The sequence below is a fragment of the Arvicanthis niloticus genome, chromosome 6, assembly GCF_011762505.2.
Source record: "Arvicanthis niloticus isolate mArvNil1 chromosome 6, mArvNil1.pat.X, whole genome shotgun sequence".
Classification (NCBI taxonomy): domain Eukaryota; kingdom Metazoa; phylum Chordata; class Mammalia; order Rodentia; family Muridae; genus Arvicanthis; species Arvicanthis niloticus.
Genome location: NC_047663.1, coordinates 86,424,265 through 86,438,111, shown reverse-complemented (window position 1 = coordinate 86,438,111; position 13,847 = coordinate 86,424,265). Strand labels below are relative to the sequence as shown.

The following is a 13,847-nucleotide window of genomic DNA, read 5'->3' as shown; positions in this document are numbered from 1 at the left end:
TTCTGTAGGGAGTCAGCCATTATTAGACTAGTCAGACCATAACCTCTAAGCCACTAATAAATCCTTTTTCAATATACACAGATTCATTGTATCAGCTCTGCTCCTCTAGATCAGTGGTTCTCAACCTTCTTTTAACACTGTCCCTCATGTTGTGGTGACCCCAAACATAAAACTTACTTTTGTTGCTACTTCCTTACAATAATTTTGCTGGTCTTAGGTGAGCCGCATAAGTCATTTGACACTGTCCCCCCTCCCCCCAAGGCTGAGAATGGCTGCTCTAGAGAAACTTGATTAATGAATACACGTGGTGATGGCTAGGAAAGGCACAGAAGATCACAGCAACAAGCTGTGAGAGTCAGAGCTTAAAATGGCTGCTGCTATCACCGGGAAAAGCTTCCCTGAGGAAAGAAAGGCTTCACCGGGAAGAAGTGATGAGTGAGTTTGAGATTAAGGATGAGAGGGAGATGAGGGGTGGGGAGTGGTACAAAACTGCCAAGAGGTACATTTACCTCTGTGAGCAGCTGCCATCTGTACAGCCTCCTGGAGACACCAGATGACAGCAAACACCAAAAGCGGGCCGAAGAGATGGCTCAGTGGTTAAGAACACTGATGGCCCTTCCAGAGTTCCAGGTTTGATTACCAACACCCACCTGGTAGCTCACAACCTTCTGTAACTCCAGTTCCAGGAGATCTCATACCCTTTTTTGGCCTCCATGGGCACCATGCATGCCAGTGGTGCATAAAAATATATGAAGGCAAATACACCTATATGCATAAAAATAAAAAAGATTAAGGAAAGAAAAAAAACTTCAAAAACAACTTCAAAGAAATTAAGGAAAGTAACAAAGATCACCACTCACCACTAGGCGGTCACACTACCAGACTTATTTATTTCTTTAGGAAACATGTCCTAAGTTCCCTGACCTCCTCACCTACCCATAGAATTAGTGAAGGCATTGCGCATACAATGATAAGGGAGAAGCAGCGCAGCTCTGTCTCAGAGAGGAGACTGGGGCCACTGAGCCTTCCGTTTCTTTCCCACCAACTGGTTGAGAAACTCCCCTGTCCTTGCGTGCGGCCTCTTTGTCCATCTATTTTGTCCCAACTGCAGTATACAGTTGAGCTACAGAGAGATGGCTTAAGAGCACTTGCACCGGGCAGTGGTGGCGCACGCCTTTAATACCAGCACTTGGGAGGCAGAGGCAGGCGGATTTCTGAGTTCCAGGCCAGCCTGGTCTACAGAGTGAGTTCCAGGACATCCAGGGCTACACAGAGAAACCTTGTCTCGAAAAACAAAACAAAACAAAACAAAACAAAACAAAAACAAAAACAAAAAACAAAACAAAACAAAAGAGCACTTGCTGCTCTTGTAGAGAACTCTTCCTAGCACCCATGTGAGGTCCAGGGATCCAGTGCATTCTTCTGGCTTCTACGGTACTGCATTCATGTGCAAACCTACACACAAGCACACAGATGCACACCTAATGTCTTCTAAAAGAATGAATACTCTAAGTCATCCTACCTTGCAGTGACCCAGTGGGACTTACAGTGTTCAAAACATAGTATGACAGACGTCCCTAGATGAGGAGCCACCAGCTGAGGGAGCAGAGAGCTTTGTGATAAGTCCATGAACCATGGGGTTAAAGAGCCCTCTGGCAACATCTTAGTTCTTCAGAAAGGGGAGCAGGGGGTGACAGAGGAAAAAGAGAGAGTGGCTGTGGGCACATGATAAAAATGCATAATGAAAAACCATTATTAGGGATAACTAATATGTACAAAAAGTACAAAATAAACACACAAAGGAAGGCTGAGCAGTGTAGTCCTTCAGTCACAGAATTCAAGGGAGATACACTTGACTGTCTCTACCTCAGTCTCTATAGCTGTGAAGTGCTGCCACCAACAACCCTCACAGAGACACTTGATGATGATGTCAGAAGCTGTAGACAAAGAACTGAAGGCAGTTCTGCACATGGGGTTTTCTTGGGTCTTACATTTTGCTACTATTGTTTTTTTTTCTTAGAAAGAATATACAGTATATGCATAGATTTCTATGAAAAGGACCAAGGTAACATATATGAGAACAATTGCCACAAAATCTAAGTGCCTATTTTTTTTTAAAAATTCTCTGTGTCTAATGACAGATCCTTTGCTTCCTTTAAGTGCTATGGCCAAGTTATGGATGTCCTTCCAGCCTGTTTCAGTTTACTTCCATGTTTTCAGTAATGAAGTTATAAATCCAGCCAAAACTAGCTGTTTAAGCGGAGGGCACACCTTTTTGAAGTTTAAGGATCATGAGAAATGCTTTCATTAGTATTAGAAAATATAGCTAATTACTTTTTAAAGAGTTAAATAAGAAACATGAGGGTCTTTTATTTGTCTCAATGTTTTCTGCCCTTAGACTCTTGTTAAATAACTCCACAGTCCAAAGCCTCAACACCAGTTAAGCATGTGTCGGCATTTTCTCCTACTCAGTATTAAGGAATGGATTCTTAAGTATGAAAGATGTCTTGTATAGTGCGTCAAAATGTTGAGCAATATCATTTCAGTCTAAATACGGAGATGAAAGAAGAGCAGATGATTTCCCTTTTGCTGTAATTCACTTTGGGATGCATGTCATGAAGAGCACTATACAAAAGCAATTTTCATTGATTGACTGACTGATTGAGGAGAAGGGTGAATGTTCTTTTCGCTCACGTCCCTACTGAAGCATGATTCTTATGGCTCCTGACAGCTCTTCACAACTTCTAGTTAAATGGCACGCTAGCAAACAAACAAACAAATGAATGAATAAATAAATGAATAGATGAAAGTAAAAAAAGAGAAGAAAATCATACTTAGAATTTCTCTGCATTTTGTTTAGAACTTCTCTGCATTTTAGTAGAGCTGACTTGAGCCAAATAGTGACCTAGACAAGGCTGGTTAACAGACACCCAAATCTAACTGCTCTAACTCCCCTATGCACTATATATAGACATGAGACTATAATTGCAGTGTAACTTATCAACATGCTAACCAGAATACACTCAGTGACAGAGAAGCCATAGGTACCGTTCTTCTCTTGCACAAGGTGCTAGCGCTTTTAAGGACATTTTATGCAGAGGAGATGCTGTATCAGGTGGCCTTAACATTTTAAAAGAATTTATCATGTCTCTAAAACGGTCCCTCAATTTTACACTCACCTAATTTGAGCACAGCTATTTGTCTTTCATATACCTGAATGAATGCTGATCTATTGGTTTCAAATGCAAACATTTAACATGAGTAGTAATGAAGTAGAAAAAAATTCATATACAAATGTTATCTCTAAATTCCTATAGCAGATCACTCTCACCTACTGCTAAGCAGTGGTCGTTAGCAACCTGACTGCTGCTACTGCTGGTCCTTAAGTTTTTAGTTTAAATATACTTGGGGGAATTCTTCTCCCCTAATTTATGCAAACTGGGTTTTTTTCAGATGTTAAGTTGTTGTAAGCCAACAATTCTTACCTCAAATAGACTAACTTAAATTGAATGACTCTTCACATGTAATAAACTTTAATCTTTGCAAAGTTACATCTGTTCACAAACTGTGGAAGATCTACAGTCACATGACCGGTCATAATAAACCCACTTCCAGGTGAGAGGCACGTCAAAGGACTTTCTCTCGGGTTGCGGCACACATGGCCAGGCCCACAAAGGTGAGGCTTTTCTGCGGAATCTTGAGGAGATCATTCTGCAGTTTGGAACTGACGCTCTCCATGCAGTTATGCTTCTAGCCAAATATGTCCAGGGTGGGAGGAAAACAGTTCAAACCAGTAAATAATTGCAGTATCATTGCATCAGTTTAGTTTAAAGAGCTGACAAGCCCTCTCTAAACTCCAGGCACAATTAGTCATTAGGGTCTAGTTTTTCAGCACTGTTAAGCAATTTGTAACCCATTCCTTTTAATAGGGTTAGGCATTACTTAATGACACAGATGCCTTGAAAACTGAGACCTCAGTTATGAAGCAGCAACCTTGTTCATTACCTTCTGTGATAGGCAAATCATCTATAAAAACAGCATTTAATGGGCAGCCAATGAATAATCAATGGCTCACTTTTCATCTGAGTGTGAAAATGAGAATAATCTAATACAAGTCCCACTGGTGAATCTGAATCTGGGGTCTGCCACTCTTCAGGGTTGATTTATAAGGTCTTGGAAAGCTGATGTAAACAGATGATCAATGGGCCCATCCCTGCTCATAATAACCCCCAACTGGCCCACTCCCTCTTTTCCAGGTCCATCCCTCCAGGCTATTAGCTCTGTCCAGCTAATTCTTCCCACTACTCCTGCCTGCTGCTTTTACTCTGGCCATCCGTTCAGTCCAGCAGACTCAGAAGTAATTTTATACGCAGCAGAGAGCGGGTGGAATTGATTTTTCACTCAGTGCTCAGTTCCCATCTGAATAATTATCAATTTTACTGCCTCATAAAGGGAAGAGTCAAAATTTCAAATCAATTCAAAAGAGCTTTTGAGACGACAGAAACTGTGCATAAGAATAGAGGTCAAAGTTGTCAGTGACCTAAGGAGATGATGTCAGATATTACTATACCCAATAGTTGACATCAGAGGCACTCAGGATGATATAACCTAGTGCTAATGCAAATCATATTTATGCTGACTACCAGAGACCAGTCATTAATATTTAAAGTGTTATCTGAAAGCTTACATCCCAAATAAATAGAATGTATTCCATGGCTTAATAAAGATATATCACTACTTAGTCATGTGCTGTAAAGTGAAAGGTTACCAAGTCTTATTAACACACAGAAATTACTTAAACCAACAAATGCATGGTGATTCTGAGTAAAGACACACTGGCTGATCTCCTGCACAGTCATCTCACTTGCTTGCAGCCTATTGATTTTTGCTAAAATTTTCTACCCACTTAGAAGTGCCTGGCCAAAGCTGATGGGACAACACTGGAGTATGACTGCTCACAGGAATGACTCAGTGGTGGACTTGTCCTTTGTCATGGTAGGCTGGTCCTAATTTCTAGTGTATCCTTGGGAATTTGTTATCTTTGATTCTCCAAGCCAGTGGTCCTCAGCCTTCTCAATGCAGAGCACATAGGCTGCAGTGGACTCCCGCCTGCGCCGGTACAGTAGTGCCTTGCAGGTGGAAGTGTGGGGGAGAAGTGCATCCTAACCATGACAGAATGTGTGTCTTGTACAGGCATCCAAGTAACTTTAACATACTCTGAGAATCACTGGTGTAAGTTGTGAGGATGTGGGTTTTGGAACTAAACAGACCTGGGTTCAAATTCCAATTCCATTACTTTCTGATGAATCTTGGAGGCATCCAGTGTATTGATGTGTAAAACTGAGGACCATGACAGCCACATTTCTAGGTGGTTCTGGAGTTAAACAAGACTTCTTTCATAGTCTTCCCTTCTGCGTGGGTTTCTATTACTACTATGTAAATACAACTGTCACATAACTGGTTGATTAATTTCATCTTTACAAACCTTACTTGTTTTTGCACTTTGTACACAATAAATGAAACAGATCATTCGGATCCTTACGAGTTCCACATCTCTAGTCCCATGCAAAGCCAGTCACCACTGGTACAGGTTGGGGTACACTAGAGTCCTCACGTGCTCCCTATGGAGAAGACTGAGGTTCACTGACTTAGAGCATGCCATCACGAGGATAACAGATACTCACGGAGAAGCTAGAAATCACACTGCCCAGATCCACAAGGAATTCCTTTCTTTTCTTTTCTGTTCTTTTCTGTTCTCTCTCTCTCTCTCTCTCTCTCTCTCTCTCTCTCTCTCTCTCTCTCTCTCTCTCTCTCATATTACCAATTAATTGAACAGTAATGGGCCTGCAGTAATTATCCTTTGTCTAGTTACTCAAAATATAAATGAATTATACTCCTGTCATCTGTTCTTGGAAAGCAACTAGTTAGCTGAAACGTCACCACACATAAGACTTTCCTAATTTTGTTTAAATATGAGCAAAGCCATTACAGTTGGAAGGAAGCCTCTTCTGGAACATTCCACTCTAGTTTCATGTTCACGTGCAGTGATATAGTACACAGACTAAGATGACATTGTTCACTAATGACAATAGAGCCAGTTGAAGTATTTACTTCTGCAAATCAGACTATGGATATACCATTCAGAAAGCTGAAAACAGTGTACCAGATATTTCCTAAATTCTGTGGAAGTAGAAACATGAATCGTAGTGATGGTATATCTGCAAAATGACTTTATTCTTTGTGGAATATTCCTGGCATTTCATTTCTTAATATGTTGTTTCTCAGGTTGGTGGAAGTAAGCTATTTAAAACAATCATAAACTTGGACTTAGTCTGTGTTAGCCAGTTAGAAACCACACCTGAAGATAAGGCAATTGCAGCATTATAAAACATGAATGGAATGTTTGGGAACACTGCCTAATGTCTGTACTGTGTGACTCCCAGTTGTTTGCTGGAACAAGTGCTCCTCCCACTGTCAGACTGGACACTTCCTAGCAAGTTGTCCATACAGAGCAGGAGCAGCAGGACTGTCCCAGCAGCCAGGTCCTTAATGCTCTCTTCAGCAGGTGCTGCCTGGGGTCCAGGGAGGAAGTCTGACTTCTGTGCCACTCTTCTTGGCCTCAAAAGAACTACCCTTTCTGAATTCTGCAGTGAACTCAACAGCATTGGGATTTTTATGGGTGGGTAACCCCAAATTCAGGCAGTGCACTCTCCATTGTCCAGGAAAACTATCAACAAGAATCATGGCTAAACACCTTGGTAAATGTTCATACAAGTCCAGGGGCCAGGTTGATTTCTGGGAAACGCTTTACCTGCTGCAGAACATCTGGGTTTTGTTGCATAAAATGTAACAGTCTCTGACCAGCCTGCATAGCCTCTCTGCTTCGAAGTGGCTTCTTCCCCTCTTTTGCTATGTGCTTGAAGAGATAGGTGACCATGTAGTCTAAACTCGTACAGCAGCTGGAGGAGACGACTGTGTCTGTACAAACAATAAAAAACAATTTACTCCCGTTACTCAACTGTGTGCTCATTCGATACACTGTCTTCATTAAAGAGTTAGGATTTCAAAGCACTTAGGTGAAACGCTAAATCCTTGAGAGAAGGACTTTGGCTTCTTTCTCACTTTAAGCCTTGTGTCTATTTTACATGGTCTTGCATAGAGAAATAACAGCAAGAAAAATGATTCCTGGTCTGAACTGGACAGAAGTCCCCATTTGGGACTTGAACAACCTCTGTTCAATTTGACTAGTTATCAAGCATCTAGTTAGTGAAACGTACTTGGGGAGAAACAGATGCAAACCCAAACCCTGCCATGGCTTTCCACAGAGGTCACTATAGTGTAAAATAATGCATGAAAGAGTCACATGGTCATATGCTCTGCTGCTGGGAGGGTTGTTTGTTTGTTTGTTTTTGTTTTTTGTTTTGTTTTTGGTGTGTTCACTTGCACATGGAGGTTGTATACACATCAGGAAGCCAGACGTTAATGTCCTATATCTTACTCAATCGCTTGCTAACTTAATTTTGGGGCAAGAACTTCCCACTGAACCCAAAGCTTGCTTATTTGATTAGCAAGCCCCAGGGATCTTCCCATCTCCACCTTCCCAAAGCTGGGATTACAGGAATGTGCAGCCATGCCTGGCTTTTTACAGGGGGAGCTGGCATCTGCACTCAGGTCCTCGTGGGTACGTACGTGCATAAGTACTTCATGAACTGACTTCTCCTCCCAGTCCTAACTGCTGTATTTTGAGGGAAAGAGCATGTTTTAATGGTGGACAAAAATGAGTTGGGTGAAGGACATGGGTTGAGATAGCTTGCAAAGATTATTTCAGTGAGATAGAAAGAGGAAGTTTGTCAGGGATAGAAGAGTTAATAGCACAGTGGGACCTGCACAGCTTCTGTTAATTGACTGTACTGTTACTTTCCAAGTGATATTTTTACTTTCTTATCATCTGTAAAACACTTTGCAGAGTTGAATGAGAAAAAAAGTTCTTCAGTAACAACAAATAGCTGAGACATACCGAGGGCTTACTACATGTTAGTGAAAGTATTGAAGGTTTTACACAGATTGTTGTTTTTAATCTTTTACCATGTAACAGTTATCCTCATTTTATAGGTGAGGTGTAGAGATTTAAGTGACTTGTTCAAGGACACATATTTAGAACACAGTAAGATCAGGACTGAACAGTAAGTAAGAAGTTGGGCCATGAATCTATATTGTCAATAACTATATTAAAACCAAGTATTAAGTAGAAATACACACAAGCATCAGGTTTTTTTTTTAAATAACAATGGTGGTGGTGCTGGCTGTGGTATAGGACCTTAGCACACATAAGGCCCTGGGGATTTGATCCTTGGTATCCACAAAACCAAACCGAACTAGCCACTAGCACCACAACAGGGACTCAGATTGCAGTCCCTACTGGGCTGCCATTCACAGTATGAAGGAGGGTACACTGTAAAGGCGAGACTTTGGTTTGCAGATAAGAATTCGTAGGGAATCAGGATAGAAGATTAATTTAACAATGTGGGTTGGGTTCCTACATGAGAGCATCCAAAAATGGATAGAGAGACATTTAATTTGAATTAACAGAAATGTAATCAAACTTTTCTAAGCAAGTAAGCATTATGCAAGCATTTGTAATTTCCTTTATATACTAAAATTATTGACTCTTTAAGTTCATTGCTTTCTTTGGAGACAGGGTCTCACATATCCCAAGTTGTCTTCTGACTTGATATATAGGCAAGGATGACCTTGAACTTTGTTCCTTCTGCATCTGCCTTCTCAGTGCCGATCCTGTCCTGAGATTAACAGGCCCAAGCCACCATGCTGGTTTTAGGCAGTTCTAGGGACCCAGTCCAGGGCTCCATTTCCATGCATCCTAGGTAAGCACTCTACGACTGAGCTACACCCCTAGCCTTTACCAAATTAACTTCTAACAACTATTGAGAATTAGGTATCATTTGCATTTTTAAATAAGGAAAGGCTGAAGCTCTGTGGTATAGTATGTGTCTAGCACACTTAAGGCCCTCAAGTGAGGGGAGGGAGAGGAAGTAGGGGTAGGGGAGGGGGCTAAAATCCAGAGATTCTCTAGTTTATCTCAATTCAGTGATTTAGAATCTTAATATGGTTACTGTGATACTACTCATATTTTTTTGGTTATTGAAGACGTGTCAACACAATCCCTGGTAATTTTTTGATTAATAAAGAGAAACGAAAATAGCAAACAGTGTAGCCTCCTAAGAGAATCCGACTGAGAGGCCAGGCATGGCGGCACAAGCCTGTAATTCCTATACTTGGGAGGTGGAGGCAGGAGGATCAGCAGTTTGACTGACCTAGGCTATATGAGATCTTGATTCAAAAAACCAAAACCCAAGTCAAACTGAGCAGAGACAAACAGAAAGAAGGGAGGGGAGCTGAGAAATAGTGGCTTATTCATCTTACGTTTGAGACATGAATGTCTGATAGATCAGAGGTCAAAGAATGACTTGAAAAATGGGAAGCTAAACTAACCTGAGAGAAGGTAGGGCCCTTGTTCAGTAAAACTTAGCAAGGAAATAGCACCCCAGCTTGAAAATGGTCACATAGTTATGGAGCCATGTCCTAGAAATAGAAAAGAGGTGGTCTGGGGCCTTCTGAGATACAGACAGGATGATGGCAGCCAGTACAGGATCCTGAGGAATGAGAGGCTGAACAAAGGTCATGGTCTGGACAGCCGTTCACTGGGATAAGACATCTTTTAAGAAAGGAGCAGCTCTCAGCTTCTCAAAGCTATAGGATGTATGTACTCACTCTCCATCACACCCCAAACCCCGGGGTACTATGTAGGAAGAAACCCTGTGCTCTGATAACTTTGGGAAGCAGCCCAGAAAGCAAACACTGACTTCTTGAGTTTTCCTCATTTTTTTTTCCTTCATTTTTCTACATTTGAAGCCCTGATCATGAAAGTAAAGAGCAATATGCTATCAATCATATATAAAACTTAAAGACTTCACATAATTTGGTGACCATATTGCCATGCAAGTTGCATTAAAAGGGTCTAATCCACTGAGTCAGCTGCAGAAAAGCCAGGTAAACACTTTAGACTCAAAGGTTGGAGCACACAGCTTTGCAATAAAAGCAAGGGGTTCCATTATGGTTGATTTATGGTTGGGGCTTTGAAAAGGATAAATGTTATTTCTAGGTAGTTTTAAATGTGTGGAATCATAAGGATCACAGGCATTTGGTCAAAGTAGGATGAATAGTGCTGAAGATGAGACATTAGCATTGCCTCATCTCTATCTGCAGAGGAAACTATCATGCGGCAGTCAGAGTCAAATCGTGACTTCTCAGAGAATGAGCAAATACCACAGATGTTTAGATTTGATGCCACTTCTTGGTTCTTTAGGATGTTTTGATATCTATTAGGTGCTCTGTCCTCTCTAGCAATTCATTGTTTGGCACTGAGAAAGCTAAGTGCTCTGGCTTTCTTACAAGTGGTCCACAGGAATCACACACATCATCAATAGCCTTCCTGCTTACGCAGGCCCACCATGGAAAGCTGCTCTGAAAAGTGAACTGTGTACAAGAGCTGCACAAGACTCAGGAAGATGATAATGGGGCTGAGTTAAAATCTGGCTTCAGCTCAAAACTCATCATCATAGCACAAGAATGAAGAAGGTCTTGGAAAAATGTAGTCTGAAGGGCAATTTCCAAGACAAAAGGACCACTGGGGAGGAAGAGCAGGAGCTTTGGGCAGAGGCCAGCATAAGTCTAGGCTGTTGTTTTTGAGCTGTCTGACTTCACATCTGTAGTGTGCAGTATATGCAGCCCAGGCTCCCACTGCTGTGAAGCTTCACCAAGATACTGCACACAGACTGTGACAGGATCCCCCAATGGCAGACTCTTCCCCCTTTTCATTTCCTAAACATTTTCCTAGCTTTCAATCCCTTAAACACAAAGCCTATCTACTAAACTAATCCACAGCTGTTTTCTCTCTTTAGCATCAACTACTCATGATGGGGAAAACTGATGTACAATCCCACTAAACTCTAACATATTTCCTCAATGTTTTACTATTAATATTGTACTAATACTTAATATCCATACAAGAATGTTAGAAATGGCAAGATATCTACCCTGATATTTACATACATCTTACTGGTAACTATCAGGTCTGGTGGTGTGTGGCTGACTGAACGTCTTGCTTGTCCTCACTTTTCCCAGGCAAGTACTTGTGCCACTAAGCCACCCGTCCAGCCAGCTGCTCCACGCTTTGTTCGTGCTCTGTGCTGCCCTTTCCCTCCAGGTGGACGGGAGACCCACCCACAGCTGAGATCAGGGCCTTTTCTCAGTACGGCTTTAGGAACTGCACACTTACTCATCCTCCAGCTCCCACCTCACTGGGGTTATTGAACACTTATAACTTGGCATCTTCTTTACTCACCACTAAAATACAAGCTTTCATGTCTTATTCCCCTCAGTACTGGCAAGGTCTAGACTACTACTTAGTACACAGCATTTGTACACATGATATTTATTGAACCAACAGGTTGGGAATCATCACGAGCAGCCTTTTGTAGGTCCTAGGCTTGTTCTATACTTGTAGAAGAGTGAAGGTAGTGGGAGAGAGGTTCACAAAAAGTTAGCTGAAAGCCAACTGTGACAGTGCACACCTTTAATCCCAGTCCTCAGAAGGAGAGATTTTGTGAGTTAGAGGCCAGGCTGGTCTACATAATGAGTTCCAGGCCAGCCACTGTTACATAGTGGGACCCTGTTTCAAAACAAACAAACACACAAATGAACAAACAAAATGTAGCTAGAAACTATAAACATTAATGAATGCCAGTTATGATTAAAAATACTATGTTCAGAATATTAGGCAAGCAACTAATACATTACTGACTCAACTTTCTGATTCTGTCCCATTACTTTACACCAAAGATATAGAACTGAAACCTACGTAGGTTTTAAACACAACCAGCAATTCTCTTTTTTTGCTTGTGTATCAGGTAGATCTAGCAGGAAGGTATGATAAAGAGGTGTAGAGAGATTATCTTGTGTATTGTATGGATGTATTACCTGTCAATTAAAAAAACCCATGGCCTATAAGAAAGGCTAAAATAGGTGGAACAACTGGGAGGCAGAAAGAATTCTGGGATAGAGCCAGGCATTGGAGATTTGCCCAGGAAGATGTGAGGAGATGGACACATGGCACCTGAACACAGGTGACAAGACATGTGGCAGAATGTAGGTTAAAATAAATGGGTTATTTTAAATTATGATCTAGTTAGAGAAGAGCCTACCTATATGGCCAAGGTATTTATAAATAAATTTTGAGTCTTATTTCTGGGAGCATGGGGCTGGGTCCAAGAAGAATCAGGCTTAACTTCTACAAAGAGAAATGGGAAAGACTTCAGCACAACTTTCTGAGCCATACTATACTCATCGATATACTGAAAGTATTACTTAACTCTTTTAGTAAGTATTTAGCAAGTGCTTACTGTACCAGGCCTGGGAATAAAGAAATGGTTGAGACTGACTGATCCTTAATTGGCCAAAAGGGTCCAGCAACATCTTTCCTCAAATATTCTTGAGTATTCCTAATGCTATTGGTTAGATTCTACAGCTTGAGGGTAAGGCTATTGCTGAAGATACCACATACTTATGGCATAGAACTAAGAAATCTAGCTGGGGCTTAACTGGAAGCTTTATCCCTACTGGCTAGCTAGCATTCAGTGTTGGAAGGTTTTGTGCATGCTACCACAGGAAAAAAAAAATCCTCAATGTTACCCAGCTACCAACCCTGTGAGCAACAACAATGGCCTGCTTACAAGATAGGCTCACTGGTGTAATAGTGTATGGATGTTATGAGAGCATCCCACCATGTTTAAAAGCTGGACTTAAAGACCGCTCAATGGACAAAATCTATACTTGATACAGTTAATGAGGAAGAACCTGAGATGGCTATGGGCCTAATGAGAAAATAACATTAGTCTGAGAAATGGACACAGCAATAAAATGACACCCAAGGACATACTTCTATACCCATAGATCTCACTCAACCCTCACCAGAGAAGTGACAACATAGGGACCCACAACTGGACAATCTACAGAGAGGAAGAGACTTTGGAGTGCTCAGTCCTAAGTGGGATGTCATTATCACAGGATCCCCAGAGACTGTCTGCTCAGAATCTATGCAGATGCAGGTTGCTAGATGATTTCTGGGAAAGTGTTTTCTAGGCACAACACAACAGATATGCATATGGACTCACAGATACTGTACAAGACCTGCACAAGCTTAAGAAAGACAAAAATCCCAGCACAGAGAAGGGGGAATAAGCACAAAGTCTCACAGATAACTGAGGGCAGGACCCATGCTCAGGAGTGGTTGGCCAATATAAATCAGTTTTTCTTAAAAAATTTGTTTTGTGTGTACTTTGTTTTATTTTGTAATAGAAGAGAAAGAATATGAATTTGGGTGGGTAGGGAGGGGTAGGAGAATCTGAAGAGTTGGGGAGGCATTAAAATCTGATCAAAATATATTGAATAAGATTCTCAAATAAAGAATAAAAAACACTACTGTCCCTCAGATGGCTATGATCCAGAAGGGAATGAGGAACACAGTGCTTCTGGGTTATCTTGCCCACTTCTGGTATACATTGTTCTTAAGAACAAAATGAGCACTGACTGCTCTTCTAGAGGTCCTGAGTTCAATTCCCAGAAACCACACAGTAGCTCACAACCATCTTTAATGGGATCCGATGCCCTCTTCTGGTGTGCATGAAGACAGCGACAGTGTACTCACATACATAAAATAAATACATCTTAAAAACAAAAGAATGAAATGAGCAAACACAAGAACCACTGTG

At 41.3% G+C, this 13,847-nt stretch overlaps 1 protein-coding gene across 2 annotated transcripts in view; it reads right to left on the bottom strand.

The window, feature by feature from the left end:
• Positions 1-13,847, bottom strand: part of Ranbp17 (RAN binding protein 17) — a 277,019-nt gene that overhangs the window by 25,948 nt on the left and 237,224 nt on the right. For both annotated transcript variants that reach the window (XM_034507004.2, XM_034507005.2), the window contains one exon: positions 6,812-6,978. In XM_034507004.2, coding sequence (XP_034362895.1) covers positions 6,812-6,978 — 167 coding nt within the window. The remainder of the gene's footprint in view (positions 1-6,811; positions 6,979-13,847) is intronic.